This window comes from Biomphalaria glabrata, chromosome 15 (assembly GCF_947242115.1).
Source record: "Biomphalaria glabrata chromosome 15, xgBioGlab47.1, whole genome shotgun sequence".
Classification (NCBI taxonomy): Eukaryota; Metazoa; Mollusca; class Gastropoda; family Planorbidae; genus Biomphalaria; species Biomphalaria glabrata.
This window is the reverse complement of record NC_074725.1, coordinates 12,359,254-12,382,769: the sequence shown is the minus strand read 5'-3', so window position 1 is coordinate 12,382,769 and position 23,516 is coordinate 12,359,254. Positions and strand designations below refer to the sequence as shown.

The 23,516-nt window shown below is 34.3% G+C and overlaps 1 protein-coding gene across 1 annotated transcript; it reads left to right on the top strand.

The window, feature by feature from the left end:
- The first annotated feature begins 8,499 nt into the window (after positions 1-8,499).
- Positions 8,500-22,779, top strand: LOC106063487 (uncharacterized). Its single transcript, XM_013221885.2, has 9 exons — positions 8,500-8,644; positions 11,998-12,202; positions 12,944-13,128; positions 14,848-14,979; positions 15,356-15,432; positions 16,646-16,763; positions 17,292-17,372; positions 17,487-17,608; positions 17,763-22,779. Exons 1-9 carry the CDS (start codon positions 8,635-8,637, stop codon positions 18,144-18,146), a joined length of 1,314 nt encoding a protein of 437 aa, XP_013077339.2. The 5' UTR covers positions 8,500-8,634; the 3' UTR covers positions 18,147-22,779.
- The last annotated feature ends 737 nt before the right edge of the window (positions 22,780-23,516 follow it).

Sequence of the window (23,516 nt, the reverse complement as noted above, 5' to 3'; positions counted from 1 at the left end):
CTAATACAGTTAAGATTTAGATTATAATAAGTGCTACTGGAAATCGATTTCACGGGCCAGAAATATATGTTTGGGAGGGGTAGCGTTATAAAGTGGACCGTGCCAATCAGATGCATGACTAAATGCATGACGCGTAGGACGTAATCATCTTCTTTTTTGAAGTAACGTCTGCCTCGTATAAGATAAGATGGAACAAAAGCTAAAATTCAAGTTTTTTAATGGTCGGGAGCTGGGCAAAAAGGGTGGGGGAGAGAAAAGTGTTATAGTGTCAGAAGTGGGTGTGTTTGGGAGGGCGTTTATAGCCTTTTATTATGTTGTTATAAATAAGAAATAAAGGAAGGGGGGTCTGGGGCAAAATAAACAATATAAAACCTGGGATCAAATCAACCACATGTACATGTTTTAGTTTTTGATGATTGTTATTAGGCATATAAGTTCGTGCTGTCCAAACTATGACCCGCGGGACCTATTTGGCTCGTGAAGAGGTAAAATACGGCCCCTCGAAACTTCGACCAAAAGTGTTCAATAAAGTCGAAGAATAGATTTTCATTGTACTCTTTTTTTTTTAAATATTATTGTAACTCTGTTCTTGCACCGGTGACCTCACTGTTTCGACAGAAGCTTCCTACTAGCCAAAGTGACAAGAAAGAAAACAAAGAACGATACGCCCTTCGTCCTGCCAGGTAATGTTAAGCTATGTTAGGAATCTGTCACCGTGGACCTATAGGAGCAACACTGGGAAGTTGTGTTATTGGTGCTGTACGGCAGGAAGAACAACTAATGCGGAGACTGGGTGTGCGTCGGTCTATCAACTGTGAGGTGGAGGCGAACCTAAGACGACCGTTGTTTTAGTTTTCTTAAAAACATCAACCACCTGTAAATAAGCATCATTCTTCTTACCTAACTTCTGTAGTGGAGTTGCCCTCCGTAACTTTGGGCTACAACAATATGGTCCCCATGCTGAAAAACAAAATGTTGGACAGATGGCACCACTGGTGTACCGTATAAGGCTATTTAACATTGTGATTGTAACCTAAATAAAAGAAAGATGTAGAAAGCTGCCCTGTCCAAATAGTCCTAAAACAAATGCTTTCTTACAGGGCCGGCCCTACAGATTGGGGGGGGGGGCTATGCGAAACTGTTTGCGCGGGCCTAGTCTAGGTAGGGATAAGAATAATAAGCCTTTTAGATTTATAATCGACTAGCAAAATATCGCTTTCAATTTGTTTTATTTTGGAAGAGATCGATCTAGATTCAGATCTATATTCCAGTAACTATTAAAGTTAGTTAAGTATTTAAACTTCCTGCTTTGGTTAAAATTCGCCCTATTAGTACATTTTTATCAAATGAAAGCTGGCAATGCCTTTTTTTTTTATCGCGAGTAGGATTGAATTTTTTTCATATTGAATAACGCCCCGAAATGACAATCATATTTCTTTGTTTCAGGAGATTTTTATGAGTTTTAGAAGATATTAATAATTTCAGGAGATTGACAGGACTTTTTCGTACATTTTGCAATTTCATGATATTTTCAGGAGCTCTTGGATAATCAGGAGTCCCCGGGAACCTTGTTATAATAAGTTAAAATGGTTTAATTTAATAATTTAGGCTACACCTAGATCTAGAATTAGCGCGGGGCCTATGAAAGTGCGGGGCCCACTGATATAACGAATGGTCTCGCTAGAATTCACGGGCCAGAACTATATGTGTGTTGGAATGTTAAAATGCGGGCCGTTTTATTGTAGGCTAAGTTAAAAAAAACAACAAACAAACGAGGAAGTGGCTCCGGAAAATTAAAAAAAAAATAGTCTGGGAATAAATAATCATCGAGCAGTGGATCCAACTTAGGGGTGTGTCTCAGGGGCGGACTGGTTATATGGGCAACCGGGCTAATGTTCGGTGGGCCGGTACCGAAATAGGCCAGTGGAGGTCGCCGAATGGGTCACTTTGAATGACAATAAGTAGGCCTACATGCCAGCCATAGTGTTTTTTGCGGCCCGCAGACACCTACAGAAAGCAGGCGTGCCCACAGGTTATACATATAAAAAATGCAAATATATTAAAAATAAAGTAATTTTAAATATGTATATAAATTATTGAAATTCAAAGAAGAAATGGTTATTTTCATTGAAGAACATTAATTGACTCTGACTTTGTTACTATCACTGGCGGATCCAGGGGGGGGGCGGTAGGGGCGACCCCCCCCCCCCCGAATACGAATTTTAGTATAGATTTCACACAATTTGTATACGAATTTATAACTTATGTTAATAATATATACTAATTATTTATATTTCAACCTATTTTTATATTATTTCGCCCCCCCCTTTCTAGTATTTTGGCCGATTTGGTAGGGTCGGGAGGGGGCGATGGCATCAATCCGCCCCCCCCCCCAACCATAAACTTTCGAGTGGGAGGGGCGGTACTATTTATTTGTAGAAATCACAGAATCAATTAAATATCTATATGATTAAAACTTGTTATTGGTATTTTAACCGGTCTTTATATTATGTCGTTCACCTGTTGGCCGATTGGAAGGGGAGGAGCGAATACCTCTACTGCCCTTCCCATCTAAACCCTTTGTGTGTGGGGGGGGGCGGTCCTACTTTTATGGAGAAATCATAGTATGTGAACAAAATTAGTAGAATATCTATATAATATAAAGAGGTGGAAGTGCGATACATGCAATCACCACCCCCCATCGGACAAATCAATACTTTTTCTTTTTGTATAGTAAGAAATTACAAAATTTAAAAAATCTGTCACAAATATAATTTATATATGCTATAAAGTAAATTTTTATATCGAGTCGCCCAACCCCTATTCTTTAATGCAAAATGCAATCATTTGCAGAAATTATAAAAAGGAGCGAGGATTAATCGTTTTTATTTTACGCCCTTCCCCTTTCCAGACATAGTTTGTGTAATTTCACATGAATTTATCATAACTATTTTAAGAAAGACTTTGCTTTGGAAAAGTTATAATTCAAACGAAATTTTTCAATATAACAGTCACGGTTGAGATGAGTTCAAAAGCCAGATAATCTTTTCCTAGTCGACTTTTCCAATCTTTACTCTATCTCATATTTTTCTAGTTAAATAAATTTAGGACTATAACTCACAATTTATGCTTGAATTCTATTGAATATTATTAATCGAATTTTTTTTCGGCGGCGATACTCAAAGCCTTAATCTAAATATGTGGGGTATCTTATCTTTTCAAAGAACAAATCAGTTGTATTTCCAATGTATTAAGGGACTATAAATTCATAATAGAATATTTTTTCCACATTATTGAAAAGGTCCTTTATAATAGAATGAATAATGAGCTGTAGGTCAGGAGAATGCGTTACTGCAGTGAAGAATGCCAGAAAACGCTTTTAGCGTCGAGGCTTCGCCCCGAACCTCACTGATGAATAATAAGCTGTAGATGTCAGGAGAATGCGTTTCTGCAATGAAAAATGCAAGAAAACGCTTTTGGCGTCGGGGCTTCGCCCCAAACCCCCTATAAATAATGAGCTGTAGATGTCAGGAGAATGCGTTTCTGCAGTGAAAAATGCAGGAAAACGCTTTTGGCGTCGGGGCTTCGCCCCAAACCCCCTATAAATAATGAGCTGTAGATGTCAGGAGAATGCGTTTCTGCAGTGAAAAATGCAGGAAAACGCTTTTGGCGTCGGGGCTTCGCCCCAAACCCCCTATAAATAATGAGCTGTAGATGTCAGGAGAATGCGTTTCTGCAGTGAAAAGTGCAAGAAAACGCTTTTGGCGTCGGGGCTTCGCCCCGAACCCCCTATAAATAATGATCTGTAGATGTCAGGAGAATGCGTTTCTGCAGTGAAAAATGCAGGAAAATGCTTTTGGCGTCGGGGCTTCGCCCCGAACCCCACTAATAAGTAATGAGCTATAGATGTCAGGAGAATGCGTTTCAGCCGTGAAAAGTGCAAGAAAACGCTTTTGGCGTCGGGGCTTCGCCCCGAACCCCACTGATAAATAATGAGCTGTAGATGTCAGGAGAATGTGTTTCTGCAGTGAAAAATGCAAGAAAACGCTTTTGAGTGTCGGGGCTTCGCCCCGAACCCCACTGAGGAAGCTTACAGTGCTCTACCAGACCCCCAAGCTTGCAAGAGAAAGGCCTCAACATGACTGTTGAGAAACAGTCTTATATTATTCTCATATATCGAATATATATATATATATATATATATATATATATATATATATATATATATATATATATATATATATATGCTGTACGCACGTTTATGCATAGGGTTAGGGTTTACTGGGCGTTAGGGTTAGGGTTTGGAAAAAAATCGCCCCCCCCCACTCCAAAGTTCTGGATCCGCCAGTGGTTACTATGTAATATTTCTAATGAAAGTGGAAGACATACTTCGTGTTTTTTATCGTAAGTATTGCAATGGATTGTTTGCATAGGCAAGTGAAAACAGGTTTTGTCATTTTCCTTTGCTGAAAGGTTTCTAGTGAAATGGTTCAAAAAAATACAAGACATTTTGATTCCTTGATTGTGGAATTTGAAAGTAAATTTTAAGACGTTGTTGTACTTAATAATAACAATACCATGTTACTTTCAAAGCTTTATTTCACTGAATGACAAACAACTACACACATAGTAGAGTTCACAACACGGACTACGAAATACGGTCAGTACACAGGCTAACAAATGTAAACAAACACTAAGGGGTGACAATCCAAATAAGCAAATTCACGACATTCAACCCACGTTTAAATTTTATACATATAACACAACATCAAGTAGTCAAAGCAAATACAAAGATTAATAAAACATAAAGATCTAAACACATCTGCAATACTGGTTAATAGCAAACTGTTTATCACTCTTGCAGCTGGCGTTCAGGTTTCGATGTATTATCAAAATGTTAATTATTTTGAGGACAAGTAACAATATATCCTACGTCGAAGGGCAATCCATTTGTGGTATAGTAAGGCCAGGGCCAATTTTGACACCCAGTCCGCCCCTGGTGTGTCTCGAGCCAATATGGCTCTCATGTCTCTATAGGTTAGTCTTGGGTGGCCCTTGGGTCTGACTCCCTCCACAAGCTCAGCATAAAAGATATCTTTCGGGATTCTACCATCTGGCATGCAGGTGACATATCCGAGCCAGCGAAATCTTCTTCGTGTCGGGAGAGTATACATGCTGTTCATATTGGCCAATCTCAAAACTTCCCGATTGGAGACATGGTTCCTCCAAGAGATGCGCATTATGCGTCTCAGGCAGCGCAAGTGGAAACTATTCAATCTGTGCTCTTGGTACATGTATGTTGACCAGCTTTCACTGCCATAAAGAAGAGTGCTCACAACACAGGCATTGTAGACTAGGATTTTGGTTACTGTGGTCAATTTGGCATTTTTCGCTTGGGGAGTTTTGCCAATGCTGTAGTAGCTTTTCCTATTCTTTTTGTCAGCCCGATGTCTAAATCTAGGTTACTGGCAATTGTCGATCCCAAGTAGGTAAATTCCTGCACCACCGTTAGGGTGTGGTTCCCAATATGTATCACAGGTATTTCTGCGACGTCTTGTGCCAGGATTTCTTTCTCCAGTGGTGGACTGAAAGGGTTAATGTGTGTGCGGCCTACTGACACACACGACTCAGGCATATCACACAGGTCAAGGGCTGTTGAACAAGGGACAGTACTGCTAGTACACGCAAGTATGACACGTGTTGTGGTCATGTGATCGAAAGCCTTCACAGACGAGAGTCATTGTGTAAAGAAATGACAGTTGAGTCATGGACAGCAAGGCAGTAAGGACTGTGCGGTACCATGCGAGTCCTCTCGAATGTAGCTGTACAAGCTAGAGAGACTTGTGTTTAGTAGGCAGTTCTTTTGTGTAGCTGGGAAGCACTAGCTCTCGATCCCTCCTCATGGGGTGAAGCTGTGAGTCTCGGAGTCTCGAGATTTAAATCAAGAAGAGTGGCCAGGGTGAAAGAACAAAGAACCAAAAAAAAAAAAGCTGAGGGAAGAAGCAGGCCTATCTGCAACTGATCAAACCCACCCATGCCACGTATGCGGCCGGCTTATTAAAGCGAGGATTGGACTTTACAGTCATCTCCGAGTCCATAGGAAATGAGAAATATGTGCTCACCTTCGAACACGAAGGAGGAGCTATATATTCTTTTTTCAATTTCGGCAGATGACTTCACTGCACTTTATTAATGGAGCCCAACGACTGGTAGAAGTTTGTAACCTCTCTTGGCTACGCTCTTGGAAGTATGTGACTGTAGTTTGCTTTAGATTTTCTAACTAAAAGCGAAGTTTTATCGTCAAAATCATCTGCTGGGGGGTTTTAAACTAAAAAATTTAAACTAACAAATTCAAAACCCCCTTAGCTACGCTCATAGAATTTGTGACTGCAGTTTGCTTTATAATAATATCGAAGAGAGGGGTTTTCAAACTCAATACTATCTGTAGGGGGGATTTTAAACTCAAAACCATTTAGAGTGGTTTTAAACTTAAAGCCCTCTGGACGAAAGGGGTTTAAAGTCAGAACGCCCCTTGGCTACGCTCATAGAATTTTGAATGTGTAATTTACTTTCTTTGATATTTAAGAGGTGATTTATAGATATACCCGCACATCTAGACAGATTATCAACGTGACGTAGTTAAGGAATATTACATGTTTACTAGACCACTCAAAGGTCAAGATAAGCTTTTAAAATGTGCCAGACATCGCTGCTACGTATGTAATACGAATTTATAATGTAAAGTCTTATTTCTATTTAGATTAACACGCCTTGTCTTTGTACTAAAAAATATTTGGTGCATAGTCATAGTTTATAGTTTTAAAAACAAATTCTTTTATTTGAAACAAAAACGTTAATGTATTTCAGAACTGACGTTATTGAATCATGTCCACTTTATGAGTATTGGTTTATTTGTATTAACATGGAGATTTAGTTTAAACTTCTTGTTGAACATCGTTTATCAGCGTCGACTACCTTTATATTGTTTGCCTTTCGCCTGTATTGTTTCGATATTTAAGTGTTACCTTCGTTTGGCGTATCTGGAAAAGATTTAGCGCGGAGGCGCATAACAATATTAATAGAAATACAGGTGTAGCTTTTACTATCCGGTAGTGATATCCGACCGGAGCCGGATAGTGCCGGATAGTGAAAAAGTGCCGAATATTCGGCAGAAGCCGGAGCCGGAGCGACTATCCGGTGCACCCCTAATATATATATATATTATAATCATGGGCGTGGCCGGGAGGGGGGTAACCCCGAAATGAAACCCCCCTCCCGCAGGCATAGTGTCTGAATTTTTGCTTTGATTTTAGGTGAGATTTTAATACTAAACCATCAGTTGCCCCAGTGCAGCCAAGGGGGGTTTGAGTTTAAAACCCCCTACAGGGGATTTTGCGGTTAAATCCCCCTCTTCTATAAAATACAAAAAAAAGGCAAACAATTGACAAATTCCAAGAGAATAGCTTATGAAGATTTTGATTTTAAAATTACGATAAAACCCTGTCTTTAATATAAGACTAAATAATTAGAGCATGGAATGGGTTGCCTGAGTCAGCCAGGAAAACGAATTACTTGGCAGAATTTAAGTGATTGGTTAACAACTTAACATGCATGACTAGATTGACCTAGGAACACGCGTAGGACGTAATCATTATTATTATTTTTTTAAAGTAACTTCTATATTTTATAAGATTAGATAATTGTCAACTATGGGCTATAGGAAAAAGTATTTTCTTTCGATAACCTTGTTCACCCACCCAGGTTTTTGATTCCATGAATTAGCAAGCTGAATAAAAAAAAAAAAAGGTGGAAAGGAGAATTTCATTATTTGAATGTATTGAGGCGTAGTATAGCCACGCCTATCAGCCCGTTTGAGATTTAATATAATTTAAAATCTATTAAGATATAAATCTACTTTATTTAATTAAATGCATGTTTAAAAAATCGCTTAGGATCTTAGATCTATTTTTTTATTTTATGTTCGCGATGTTTATAGATCAAGATCTATATGCCGTATAGAAAATATAGATCCAATATGATCATGTCATTGCATATTAATGTGCCGGCTTCCTACAGCCACTAGTCTTGTATTTCTGGAATTAATGCCAGCCTCGATTTAAGCTGTGCCAGATTGTAAGTATGAAAACACTTTGAGTACATTAAACATGCTGGCGTATGTTATCCTTACATATTCCATAGATCTATAGGTTATTATATAAAGTTGTCGTCACTGACATTTAAAATGCGCATTATTTTGATTAATCATGAAATTTTTATCTTTTCGAGGACAAATAAAATCGTAATAGAATCTTAAACAGGATTTCCACTCTGAAAAGATGAATTGTGATAAAGTAACGCTTTCAAAACTATATATAAAATCCATTTAACAATTAAAAGCATCAAAATATTTCCAATTCATTGTATGTAATTGAATCTTTTAAAGATAGATAGATAAAGTCAAAAGATAAATAATAATTCTTGGTGTAATCGGGCCTTAACAAAAAATGGCTTATACTTTAAATAATCTGGCTTCTTGCAGCCTCTCAGACGAAAGTAGGTCAGAGGCTGATGCATAGCTGACAGTAAAGAAAGGAATTTGACTAAGCTTATTGCTGCTCTGAATCATACATTGCAATGGCGTCTAGTAAGTTTGGTGTTAGGATATACTAAGATTATTTATTGAAATAATCTAGATGTATTTAATTTAGAATATATCAAAATATAGCATGAAAGCTTATCTTAAATCTAGATCATGTAGGTGTGATAATAGTTACAGTAGACCTACTTTTAGTAGTGACTTTACTAGTTTAGGGCTAGGCTCAGACTTTGAGACTTGACTACTCTTGAGTCTAGACAGTCTAGTAGTATAATAGTCTAGTACTGTCTAGACTGAGTCTAAAATTAGATGACTAAGACTAGTATTAGTAGTAAGACTAAGAGTCTACTAGATCTACTAGACTTACATAGATGATAGACCTAGTCCTAGACTTGACTAGATGACTATCTACTAGATCTAGATCTAGAAATATCTAAAAATCTAGACTCATCAGTAGACTACTGACTCAGACTCGAGGACTCAGTCACTCTAGAATACTCTAGATCTAGATCTAGAAATAATCTAGATCTATAGAGAAAGTAGAATCTAGACTAGACTACACTGACTAGTTATTAGATCTGGAATTCTGGAATCTACTCTAGACAGTACTCAGTAGTGCTAGCTGCATAGCAAGGTACCGGGTTCAAGAAGGTCTTGGTGACACCCCCCCCCTTTCCAGCTAATAGGCTAATAAGACAAATTTAGTGTGTGACAAAAAATGAGTAATCTAAAATCTAGATCTAAATGTAAAGGTACATTTTCCAAAAGACATTCCAATGTAAAGATTGTACCTTTTGACATGAGTAGTAATCATATTGCGTTTGATTCAGGACTCCATATAAATATAACCATAAGTAATAGTGTCTTAAAAGTCAATGTTTGTACAACTTCTTACGTAACAGAATTAAAATTGTTTCAAATGAACAAACAAATGTTCTAGATCTAGCTAAGTTCTCATGTGGGCCCCAACTGGATGTTGACTTATGAGCTGAAGCGCAATGAACTCCTTCGTGCCACAGTTGCTACACCATTCTCCATTCCTCTCTGTCCTTTGATAGAATTTCATTCACTGATAGGCCTGTTATTCTTTGATATTGTCTTCCCATCGTCTTCTTCCTGGCACTGTTCCCTGATGGAAGGTCATTGCGAAGCCTTGAAGACCTTTTTAACTTGGCCATAGATTTTCAGTTTGTGTTTTTTGACAGAAGTTAGCAGGTCATGAAGGGGTCCAATCGCTGTATTATCCTGTTTCTAATCTCTTCATTGGTAGCATCTTAGTTCCATTTGTAGGATCCTCTTCTCTAGATCTGCAGTTAGTGTCCAAGATTTGCACGCATATAAGAATATGGCTGTGACCAGGGAGCGCATCAGTTTGATTTTAGTGTATTTAGTTGTTTTATTATGGATCAGGAAATCGACAAAATACTATTTACAAATACTGAATCAATATTTAACAAACTACTTTAAAGTAGAAATGGGTGGAGCAACATTCATGTTTTGGTGGGTCTTATTGTGAATAGTGTGCCCTTAGTGTTAGTAATACACGGAGTAGCTAAAAAGTGGTAGATTGCATGAATATCTTCAATTAGTTATTAGCATATTCAACTGAACAACACATGATTATTTGTTCAAATGTTTTGAGAAAATGACAAGAACAAATCATCAGACTCAGACAAGCCATGTCATGTCTTCATATTATATGTATAGATCTTGAAGAGTAGGCCTAGCCCAAGTATAGAAGTCTTGAATAAACTTTACTAAAACTGACTAAAGTTGTGATGTGATTGAGCGCAATGCAAACACTTCTACATAAGACAGGAAACAGATTTAGCTTCGAACAGGTCATGTCAGTCCAGAGTTACATTTCATGAACACATCTCCCACACTATAAAGCCTTGTTTCAATTTAAGTGGTTTTGCATAATAAATGCAAACTTTGTGTGTGAGAACGAGTTGCAGATGTGGACTGAAGAAGACACTGTAAGCCATTCTAGCTTGTTGCTTCGTTGTTCTCTCTCTCTTGAATTAGTCCAGAAATTCACAATATATATTATATAATATGCAAAATTTTAAGAAAAATATTTTTCTATTTCTCCAGCCAAATTTAAATTTCTCTTTTTTTTTTTTTACTATGAAAAATTATAATGGTAAAACGAGTTTTCCCGGTGTGGCCAACAAGTTAGTAACTTTTCTCTGATATACAGCAACTTTCAAATTTCTAGGAAAATTGTTAGCACCGTTTTTCATACTGGAGGTTTTTCCCCACCCTAAAATTTCCATGAAGTTATGAGTTGAAAAGCGGTATTGTAAAAATAGAATGATATGGACTAGCTGTAGTAGTGTAGGCACTTTGTTTCACCTTAAATGGTTTTGTATATAAATATCATACATTTCATCCTTAAAAACTCCTAAAATCTAAACTTGGAAAAGTGCTACTAACCCTATATATATATATATATATATATATATATATAACATTGTTAAATGTTTGAATGTGCCTTGTTTTCTGTATATTTATTTGACTGCAGCTGTTTGGCTAAAACTTTTAGCAAAAGCATTGTATCGATATGAAATATATATAGCTAAGGTTGCATTGCAGAAAAATGTTTAAAGCAAATATATATATGAAAATATTTTTCCATGAAATTAGTATCATTTTGCCTATTACTAGTTGCCATTTCAGCATTCCTTATTTAGCAAGAGGTAATGCATCACTTGTATCTAATTTAAAGGTTAAATGGTTTGACTTTTTTTTTTTTTTTATAATGTCCCCTCAACAAAGTGAAGGTTAAATTTTTTAAAACCTATTTCCCATTTGAAATACTGTGATGAGAAAGTTTTTTTTTTTTTTTACAAAACTTACATCAACTCACTCACTCTGGTAAAAAGTTTGTACATAGTACTTCTCCCACACCAAATCTCAGATGAAGCTGAAATTGTGCACAATTATTTCTTTTACCTGACAACACAATAATCTTAATCAATTAGTTAATCAACTATTGGTAAGAAATTATTTTGTTTGGTATCTTGAACAAGGGAAAGACTTTGTACTTAATTGAAGTGGTGGTATAAACTGAATTAAGTCCCTTTTATAGGTCGTCGTCAGAGTCTTAGTGAACACAACATGAACAATAGGACAAGACTATAGAAACAATAGATAACTATAATCTTCTATCTTCTATGGTCTCCACTAGCAGAGTGTTTACCTTGTTGGCTTGAGAAGCCTTAAAAAGGCTTGAGCCATGAAGTCAGGTCGTTCCTTTTTTTTTTTTTTTATAAATGCTTTTTTATTGTTAGTATTTATCCATTACAGATTTGATTATATGGCTTATCCAAACTAATTGATACAACTATGCTTATTTATTTATTTATTTTTTTAACATTTTCTTGTTCTTATTGTAGTTGTCCTAGTCACTGATGCTACCAGCTTCACATCATCACACATTATCAAACAGTTGCAAGAGGAAGGTTATCAAGTGAGAGGCACTGTCACTTCTTTGCAGGATGAAGAGACTAGAATTAAGTTACTACAGGAGCTTGTACCTGAAGCAAAGTACAAGCTGGAGGTAGTGGAGGCAGACCCTGCCAAATCTGAGACATGGGAAAGGTTAGTTACGTATATAAACATGACAGAATATATATATTATATTTAGTTGTCCCTTGTTTTAGCTGTGCTAGTTGGAGGGATACAATTTAAATCTAGTGGTAAGTATGTAAACAACAAAGGTCTTTTGAAAAGAACAATATCACACACAATTTTTTTTTATTATTAAAAAGCATAGATCATATAATTTGACTGTTAGACAGATTTGTCAGTTTTTTTTCAGTGGCATTTTTCATTAGGGTTACTTTATAAATTTAGTTCCTATAACAAAGCTTTTTATTGGAGCTCTTGAAAACAGGAAAAGAATTAAAATGTTGAATTTCCCGTTTACTTCTGAAAAAAAATTATTTGATTTATGTAAAACAACTTGTGAACTCATGTTTTGTAAAAGGGCTTTTAATAAAAATAAAAAAGTAAGAAAAATCACCTTTTGGAGCTTATAATTGTCTGGCAAGATGGGAACCACAGATTTGCAAAATTCTTTAATTCTTTCAGTACATATTGTTTTATATAGAAAGTAGACTTTTTCTGTAAGAAAATTTGTGAGCAATACCAGTACTAAGAATTATTTTCTATTATTATATTAAAAATGGATATGGATGGGCAAAAAAAAGTGTACCCATTTAACCATAAAGCAAAGCAAAATTACTCTTGACTCAATAAATTAATTATTTCTTTATACACACACAATTAAAGTTATTGATTGGTGTAGATATAGATAAAGCTAAACTAAATTTCTTACAGTGCAATGAAAGATGTGCAGCATGTAATTCATGCAATCAAACCAGCGGCAGCATTACCACCGGCAGCTGAAGGAGAAGCTCCTGTGCAACCTGCAGTTGAAGCTGTACAAAACATTTTCAAAGCCAGTGTTGTTTCTAAAACAGTTAAGAGGATAGTTCTTACCAGTTCTTATCAAGCAATAACAGGCAAGTAGTTAATACATTTTTATGATAGAAAGCTTAGCCCAATCGCTACTAGTTTCACTCAAAATACTAAACTTGGGGGGGGGGGGTGTCCCTAATGACGTAAAGTAATATTAAAAAATAGTTTCATAAGCATTAAACAAACATCTAAAATTCTAAAAAAAAAAAAAAAAAAAAAAAAAAAGAAAAGAAATTTGAAGGATATATCATGTTTCAGACAATTAAAATAATAAAAACAACCTATAAAGACAAAAATGTGTTCATGTGCCTGATATTTTCACAGCCAGTGACCAGTAATTTCTAGTACCTGCCAACATTTATCCACAGACCACAGTTAAGTTAATTAGCAGGAACTTAGCAGGCCAAACATAATGTTTACTTATAAGATGTGTAGATGTCTTGAGCATTTAATGTCTTCCACTGGGTGTCTTTGAGGACCTTAGTCAGGGCCGGTCTTAGGTTACTGCAACCTATACGACCGCAGTGGGGCCCGGACTTTCATAGGACCCGTGCTAATTCCAGTTGTATAAATTATTAAATTAAACCATTTTATAACTTAAAACAGATTTCCTGCGCCCTCCTGTCGATTTACCAGGACTCCTGAAAATGCAAAAGATACGAAAAGTCCTTAAAATACACAAAATATATAGACAAGAATTGTCATTTTGGGGTGTCATTCAATATGGAAAGCGCCAATCCTACGCGCGATTAATAAAAACGGCATTATGCATTAGCCATAGTTGTCTAATCTGGTGAAAGAAGCTACTCGCTCCTCAAACTAATGAAGAATTACTTGAGGTCAACAATTCTCAAAGATAGATTGAAACATTTGGTAATTCTTGCTATTGAGCGTGATCTATGTAGGAAACAGAATTTTTATGATATACTGTATGACTTTGCTACTCGCAAGGCTCGTAAAGTTAATTTGATTGTGATATTGTACTTAGTAAAGAATGAATAAAATGCAAAGACAAATTCTTTTTCTAATACAAAATCTTAATTTTTACTTATTATTCTTATCCCTACCCAGACTGGGCCTCGCAGTCTGTTTCACATAGGGCCCCCACATTGTTAGGACCGGCCCTGCCCTTAGTTGCCAGATGTGGTTCTGCATATCTATTTGTCCCAGTTATCATTAATTCTTTCATGGCATTATATACAAAAAGTTAAAATAAATTTCACTACTTGTCTCACTAAGGCTGTATGCACCCCAAAATAGATCGATTTCATGACCAAAACTGATTAAAATGTAAGCCCAAGAAGTCCATAGAAACTGAAGCTAAAGTTATAAAAACATTCCCCTTTTTTACTGAAATGATCTATAATTTTACATTTTAAAAATCCCAGCCCTCTAAAATAACATGACGCAATGTGCAGGAAAAAAAAAAGCTAGGTAAGTCAAGTTGTGACAAGCAGGTTTGGGCACATCAGTAGCAAGGCGGGGGGTGGGTGCATTTGGTTGCAGTAGTAGCGATTGGATTAAAATGACAACATTCTTTTCAATTAATCATTTTAAATGAAACTGCTAACTTTCTAACTGATTTTATTTTTAAATGATAGTGTTTTATGCTTGATATACAGCAGTCATCATCAAGGCCTTTAGAGCCTCAAATTCTCTTTTTTTTTAATGACTGGATTGAAACTGTGGATTATATGGCATTTATAATTGTAAATATATTGGTTAGGTTAAAACAATTTAATTTTGTACTATAAAATTTACAGCTGCCCCTACTGCAGCAACTGACAAAGTTTTCACAGAGGCAGATTGGGCTGATGCAGAAACAGCAGACCCTCTTACCAAGTCAATTATCTTAGCAGAGAAATCAGCCTGGGACTTTGTTAAAGAGCTCACAGGTATTTCTTTCTTATTTAAGTCATATTAAATAGATCACTATTTTCATGTGTCCCTAATGTCTTGGATCCCTTCATCCAAACCATTGGTTAGAAAATATTTTTGCCTGTTAGGTATTCAGAGATGTCCAAGGCACGGAACAATTAGTCTTGCTTTTGTGAATTAAAATTTCTAGCTGAGCTGGTTAATTTTTAAATATAGATCTCCAGTTGTAAATAACTTTGTTGTTATTATAATCTCAAAATGTATTAGACGTGATTTTTCATGTACTGTAGGTTTTCTGTTCAAAGCATTTAAGCATTACATTTATTTTCACTTTATCTGATTAATCTGTAATTGTTTGAACTATGTATTTAAAGATGGCTATTGTCATTTCAGATGCTGATAAAATTGATTTGTGTGTTATGAACCCTACCCTTCCACTGGGTCCACCTCTTTTAGATGCCCAGCAAGATGTAAGGCTATTTGTGTTTTTCAACTAGTTATTTTATATGCTTGCATTGTTTAAATGCTTACATCATAAAATGATATTTAATAGCAGATGAATTATTATCAATTAATTAGATTAATTATCTAGTGCATAGTTGATGAAGCATACAGATCTAAGTAAGTGTATATTAAGTACATGCAAGATATCTTTTATCAAAAGCTAAAGAAACTGGCTAGAATTAAATTTTTGTATTAGTTATTGCTTTGGTAAGAAAAGCAAACTGGTGACCGGTCACTTCATCCCCAATTAAATACTTTTTTTCTTAGTCATTAATTGATTAAGTAATTGTGTTGATAAGACTTTGCCTTTAAGCCCTCATTTCATCTACTAAATAAACATGTTTATTTAGAATACTTTTTGATATTTTTAACATGTTATTATAGTGTTTATAGTGTTCCTCCTACTTTTCATACTTGTTGAGAAATGAAAGAATATATTTCAATAATTAGGCATATTTTAATATGAAGTTAGTAATGAGTAATTGTAATGAGTATTTAGTTTCTGTTGGGTGTAGGAATGTCAATATTATCCTGCGCATATTGCAAGATGTAATGATCAAAGGCCAAGGTGTGGTGTAGTAGGGAACATCTTTTGAGAGATAGAAGTACAATTTGAATAATTACGGGAACATCTTTTGAGAGATAGAAGTACAATTTGAATAATTACGGTTATGTCGCTCTGCGCACATAATTTATCATATAGGCCAAGGTGTGGTGGAAGTAGTGGAAATCTTTTGAGGGATGAGAATGATTAGATTACTTATGATCTTGCTGCTGATAACTTATCTCCTGAAGGCCGTCTTTCCCAATTATTTGTCAGTCCTTTCTTAAACATGAGCGTGTCATTTCAAACCCTGCTATAACATTTTATTTATTCAAATAAACGCTAATTTCAAGAAATACGCAAAACTGGCCAAAAAAATAACAAATGATGTACAGCAATACAAATCAATGAATTGTCTTCTGTACCTATTAGCAATGTTTTTTTTATATTTTTAATGGCATTCTATTCTATTCTTATTTATTAATGTATTCTTTTGTCATTTATATAAAAATTATTTGAAATATTGTTAATTTCATACTTTTTACAATTATTAGGATTAGAAGATGAAATGACCAAGTGATGAAATGACCGGGAACCTATTAACTGTCATTATAATGTGTCCTTTTTCTCTTAAGGTGGTGAAAATGATATTAGACAGAGGCATCACAGGCTGCCCAAGGGTTAGTTATTCTCTAGTAGATGTAAGAGATGTGGCAGCAGCTCATGTCAAAGCTTTAGCACTTGATGTCTCAGGTGAGGACAAAGAGCAATCTATAATACAATTATTGATTAACCTAGTCTTTTAGTCTGTCAAGCTAATTTATTTTGTACTTGACTTGACTGTCAGAGGGTGGCCATATATATTACAATAAGCCTCTTTGTATTCATTTTCTTCTAGATATTTAATAAGATCCCTAAATTAGCTCCAGCTTCACAATCTTCCATTCAGCAACTAAACATTAAATTCAGCTTACTGCTGAACATCCGGTATTTTTTTTTTTCTAATCTACTACTCTAGCAAAGTTGCTGTTGTATTTAAAACTTTCTGTTCTTATTTAGAAGTTGCACATTTTGGCCAATGTATGTCAGTTCTTAGAAAATGTTCATGCCATCTCAACATGGTTTAGTTATATTTAGTCCTATAAAAAGTCACGATTACTTATTTTTGTTTTCCCATCGATTATCTTCAATTGAAATTCCACTTTACTTTGCCTAATATGCTTATTAATGCACATAAATTTGTTGTACATTTTCAACTGTAAGGTTTATTTACATTTGTAGGACATCGCCACATTCTGCATGGAGGTAACTTGTGGATGAAAGATATTGCACTTGCGTTAGCTAAAGAATACAAACCACAAGGTGAGAAATTGTTTTAGTTCTTGTAAACCTGCAAAAAAAATTTTTTTTTTTTTATTATTGATTCTCTAATTGTTTAAATTAACTTTGTTTAACTTTTTTTTTTTTTTTTTTCAGGTTATAGCATTCACACTATGAGCCTTCCTAATGTCGCACTGTGGGGCTTGAGTCTTTTTAACAAAAATGCAAAAACCTTTCTGCCTATTGTTGGCAAACAAAGCCAGTTTGATAACACGAGGGTAATTTTTATTTATTTATTTAGTGGTTAGATATACTTGTTCTTTTACTCAAGTTTTAATATAAACAAGTGTATGTCTTCAAAATTAGCCATTCCCTAGGCAATATTTTTTGTAAGTTGCTTTTCATTTTTTTTTCCCTGTCTTTTGTTTGCAGATGAAGGATGTTCTTGGTATCAGCCCTAAAGATGTTAAAGAAACTATTATGGAAGAAGCCAGTGTTCTGATAGAGAAAGGTTTGGTTAAAAAGCCTAAGAGAACCAGGTGTCAGGGAGGTGGAGCAGCAGCAGCTGATAATGAAGCTAAAACAGAGGAAGCAACTGAGAAGAAAGAAGGAGAGGGAGAGGACAAACCTAAGGAAAATGGGGATGTAAAGGAAGAGGAAGCAGAAAAGAAAGAAGACCAAGAAGAAAGTAAAGGAGATGGCAAAGTGGAGGAAAAGAAAGAGGAGGAAGCCAAGAGTGATGCAGACAAAGCAGCTGTGGACGAAGTCAAAACTGAAGCACCAGAAGAGTCCACAGAAGCCAAGGCTGAGAACTAAATTAAATGTGATGCACAGGTAAGAGTGGTTTATAAAAGCACCAATTTTACGATCACTTAGAATATAATTGACCAGTACAGCTTATCATCCTAATTAAATACATTTTTGTATGTCATTAAAACCAAAATTTGTTGTGCCTGCTTTTTCTGTGCCAACTTTGTACCTTTTTTTTTTTTTTTAAAGGAAAATCAAAGATTTGTTTTCTATAATGTGAAGAATCAAAACAAACAAAACAATTTTGTGACTATTTCATTGTGTACAGCTGATGACATTAGCTGTTTTTGTTTTATTTCAGCTTATGTGAACAGTCTTAAGCATATGTTTTCAAAACTTGTGATTACATGTTTTTGTTTAGTTCATCATTGTGTCTTCAACTTACATTAAAAACAAAATGTTTTTTTTAACGTCTTTGTAAAAGCAATTGTTATGTTGAACTATGTTTCAACTTTTTCAATATCTTAAACACTTGTAGGAAAGGAAACAGGGGAGTACAGTGATAAAAGCTTATCTTTATGACTTAAGACATTTTCCTCAGTTCATGAAGTAGTTCAAAAGTTCCAAGTAATAAAGCCTGTTTCATTAGGAAAGAAAAAGAAATGTTTGCCATTGCATACCATTGAAGTATACTCTTTTCTTTTCTTTTTTTTTAGCAATGCTTTGTTCTCTTCTCTTGTAATGTATAAGGCAATAGAGTTGAACAGATGGCTAATAAAGTCCAGTGGATTAAATTCTACAATATGACTTGTTTTATTTGTACCCAGCTGTAAGACTGCCTACATTGTATAGTATGATGTTCATTGTTTTTTTAATGCATTTTTTTTGTAATGTGCAATGGCTTTGTCATATTTCAACTCATCATTGTTTATGTAGCTTATGAACAAATTATGGCTTTTTAGCCACAACCATAATGGGTTTTTTATTTTTATTTTTTTTAAGTTGTAAAAAATTTTTAATTGCTAGGAAATTCTTTGGATGCCTTATTTAGCTGGTTTTCAAATTATGGTTTTAAAAAAAAGTTTTTTCTCCAAAATTTGTTTCACCCCTTTTTTGATACTTTGAAGCAGGTAAATTTAGAATGCTTTATATTAGCTATGTGCAGGAAACTTTTTTGTTAGCACATTCACTTGACTTGATTCCATGACTTCTGTTGACTGCAGTAAAATTCCATCATTTTAGATCATTTTAGGCTCATTTTTTTCTTGGATTATTTTTTAAATTCTAAGTACAGTATTTTGCACAAATATACATTTTTGTAACCAAACGGACCAATGCTTTTAATGAGACCTAATTAATTATGGGAAAATTGTTCATGCACAAATTAATTTTTCTGTTACTACCCAAGTCTTATTGTATTGCCATTTTACTTAAACTAGTCTCAAAGTTTGCCTTTCAAATAGTTTGGCACAACTGTTATGAATAAGGGTTGTTATATAATTATTTTTTGTGTGACTTGGATCAGTATTCTGAAACCATGACACAATTAAGTTACATTTATAAACAGTGTATTTAAAGTTTGATATTGATTTTGACCTACACATCTTTGTTTTCAATAATTTCAGGTTGTTTGTGTATGTGTTCTAGTTATTAGTTTTATATTGATTCTTATGTTCTTTTCAAGATCTGCAACCATTTTATTTTTACATGACAGAAAACAGTATTTTGAGATCCAGTCAAACAGATGTCTTATTCAATTATTTTTTTTATACAGCAACTTTTAATTAAACATGTGTATATTTCCATGTAGTATTGAACAGCTTTTCATATGGGTCACTTAAGTCCACTATATTTTTTTTTATTGGATTGACCATTTTTCAAAAGCTTTTATTTTTTTTTATATTATCCCATTATTAGATTTTTCCCTCCCTATTATGTTTGTATTTATTTACCATAAGTATTTTTTTTTTAATTTTAAAATATTTACTTTAACATACATTTTTTCAGACAATTTTAAATGAAATTTATTTTTTTTTACAAATGCATTTCAAATTTTATTTAAGAATCATATGATTGAGATTAGTTTAAGTGAAAGCTGACCCTTGAGTTTTATACTTAGTTGGATGACTTTATCACAAAGGCTGTACAGACTTCATTATTTTGTCTTATAAATGCCAGTGTTTGGTGCAATCTTGTTTTGTTCCAGCTAAACATTTGCCAGTGAAATCTTTTAATGTTTCATACACAAAACTAGACAAACCTTGTACATTAAAAGATGCTGTCAATGACAAACGTTTTCTCCCCCTGGCTTTTTTTTCCCCTCATGTACTTACAAAGGCTTTCATTGTGTTCAATTGCTGCTTGTTGACACCTAATTTTAGTACCATGCTGCTTCTTGTCCATTGATACGCCTGATATTATTTAAATCTTTTCTTTAAGTCATGTGGTGTGACAGTAAAGCAAACTTCAGTCTTTTCAAATTATTTCCAAATTATTGTACTATTTTTTTTTTTAATGTTGTCTAGTAAGTTTATTCCAAATTGAAATGTTACCTTTTTTTTTTTTTTTTTTTCTTAGAATTGTGCTTTATATGAAAATATTGTGCTTCCTTATTTTGTTATTATTAATGCTTGGCATTTGTGTGTGAAAATATCTGTTTTAGAATCTCTAGATGACTTCAATTATGCTACAATACTTAAAGCAACATTAACCTGAATTACTCAATTTGCTTAATAGCTGAAAACACCATTTTACCTACTTTGGTACATTAAAATTAACCTCTTACTGCACACTCTCCTATATACCTAAATCTTGTGAAGTTGTTGTTAGTACATTCAAATAATTTACACTGTACATTGTGTCCTGTGACAAGTTTATTATAATTTAATATAAACATCACTTGAAGTTGTTTCCATATTAATAACAGTATGGAAGCTTTCTAAGGAGCTGTATAAATAAGAATGTCTTGCACTTTTTCTGGATAGCTTGAAAATACCATTTTTTGGTTGTGGTTTAGCCTTACAATGAGTGATTTCAAAGCGGTTTGGACATAGCAAGTGTATACGATGGGTGAAACTGTATTTGAAACTTGAATGCATGTTGTGGTGCTCTGTTAACAGCAAACACTTTTATATATATATATCGTCCTGAGAATACTGCCTTTTTATGGCCTGCTTTTTAATTTGCTCATATTTTGCTAAGAATTTTTGATGTGCCTAAATATTTTTTTATATAACACTACAAAGATAATCTATTTTCCCCCTCGTAAAGCATTTTTTAAACATCAGTGCTTGATGCTCCATCTTTGCCATCTCAGAACAAAAACTAGCAGTCTGGTCTATATTGATATTAACATTTTGAAGAAATCCTGTCTGAGCAAGTGACATAAAATTACAGAATGATTACAACAGCATTCCATTTCTTGATTATGTATTTTATGAAACAATTGTTTTTCAAAATGTTTTTTTTTTCCCCTAGACTTTGTTTTCCAGTAGTACTCAGCCAATAGTTGACTTGATCATTGTTCTAGACTAGACAACTCACTTTGTTACTAGCTAGGATCTAAAGCTTTAATTGATTCTATGTTCACATATGAATGTTTTGCTTGGCCTAGTTGTTGCTCTATATATAGCTGTTATTAGTGTGTTGATATGTGCAGCTTTAAACAGATTGAATTGTTGTATGCAATTAGCTAGTCATATAATGTTAGTGGCAACATAAAAGTCATAATTATTGAATGTCTTGAAAAACATGTAACAAAATGCACTTTATTTTGTCAACCAAAAAAAATGTGTGGTTTATTTAGTTTAGGGTAGGCTAACATTTGGATTATTTTATTGGTGTTGGGGCTGACTCTGATTTGCATTTGCAGTGTTCTGTGTAGTATAGTATGTGTGCCCTCTGTGGCACCACTAGAAGTTCATAGTTGTAAACTTGCTGCCAGCATTGAAAGTATTTTTTATAAACATATATATATATATTATTATTTTTTTTTGCATGCTATTCTCTTTTGTGTATTGACTATCTATGTATTTCTAACCCTGTCAATATATTCTGTGCTTTGATGTCCTGCTCTTTCTACTAATGCTAGTCTGTTCTCTTTTTGCATGGAATTCTACTTTCAGTTTTGACATGTCTTGGTTTATAAGCACCAGTGGCCATTTTCAACCTGCTATGACCCACTTTGTTCATCATTTTTGATTATTTCCCTTACATTTGATGATACGTGAATGTTTTTTTTTCTTGCAATAAGTTGTATAAAGCTTGTACAGTTGATATTATTAGCATGTTGATTTTGACAGCTTTTTATTTTCCCAATATATTATGGAAAGAAAAACAGGGTCCTGTCTCATCTTGGCAAACTTCAATCTGAACCTAATAATCTCATTGACTTTGTCGGTCAGTCTGTTCCAACTTTGTTCACATCTCATTTAGTTTTCATTGGATTCATCCATTGGTTTTATACTTTGATCATCTCTCTGGGTTTTTGTTTGTTTCACTGTGTACATTGGCTTCAACATAAACTAAAGCAATGGAGCAGAACCCTATCTTCATTGTATGAAAACCTTTTTTTTTTTTTTTTCTGTCATCTCAACATGTTGCCTAACCTTGCTCTTCAATATTATAATTATTATTATTACTGCTCAACTATCACTTGGCACTTCATGATGGTCAAACAAATAAACATTTTATTTAGAAACTGAAGGTTTTTGTTGTATTTTGAGAATATTTAGAGCTTTGAATACAATAGTCATCTAAAAAATTAGAATAATCATGAGATTGGTGTACTTTTCTCTGGTCAGTTGTTTGGGGAGATGTATGTATACATATATGTGTTTTTGAAATGGTGGGAGGAATCTTTGTTTCAGCCATGTTAATATATCAAATCAAACTGTTGACCAACAATGGTTGAGAACCACTGCAGTTTGAGATGTTGCTGAGGTCTTTTAAAGCAGATCATGCCATTGAAATTCCTATGGATATACTTGAATAACCTGCCCCAGACCTTTGTATTTTAAATCTACACCATTACTTGCTTGATCATTTCCTCTCATTTTGATATTGATTGAATTCTACTGATGACAGTAGACATAGAAAACACCCAATCTCGGATCCATCTGAAATTTCGCACAATTATTTCATTTACCTGCCAACATAGAATCAATTTAAAAAAGAACCAATTAGTTAATTAACTATTAGTAATTAATTGTTTGGTATCTCGAACAAGGAATACTAAATCCATTCTTTAAGGCAGGGGCCACCCACAAACGCAATGCGGGCCATATGTTTTCATGTGACACTAGAAATACACAACTTAAAAAAAATATTTTTTTGCAAAAGGAATAATTAACTGGTAATGTACACCATTGTTACAATAATTAATAATGATATATACTTTTATACACTTATGGTGTTTCTCAACATTTCCAGGTGGCG

What these genes read in the sequence shown, in the direction of transcription:
- LOC106063487 (XM_013221885.2), top strand. An exon ending in TTCTTATCAAGCAATAACAG is followed by an intron (nt 13,129 to 14,847) that starts GCAAGTAGTTAA and finishes TAAAATTTACAG; the next exon opens with CTGCCCCTACTGCAGCAACT. An exon ending in GCCAGTTTGATAACACGAGG is followed by an intron (nt 17,609 to 17,762) that starts GTAATTTTTATT and finishes TTTTGTTTGCAG; the next exon opens with ATGAAGGATGTTCTTGGTAT.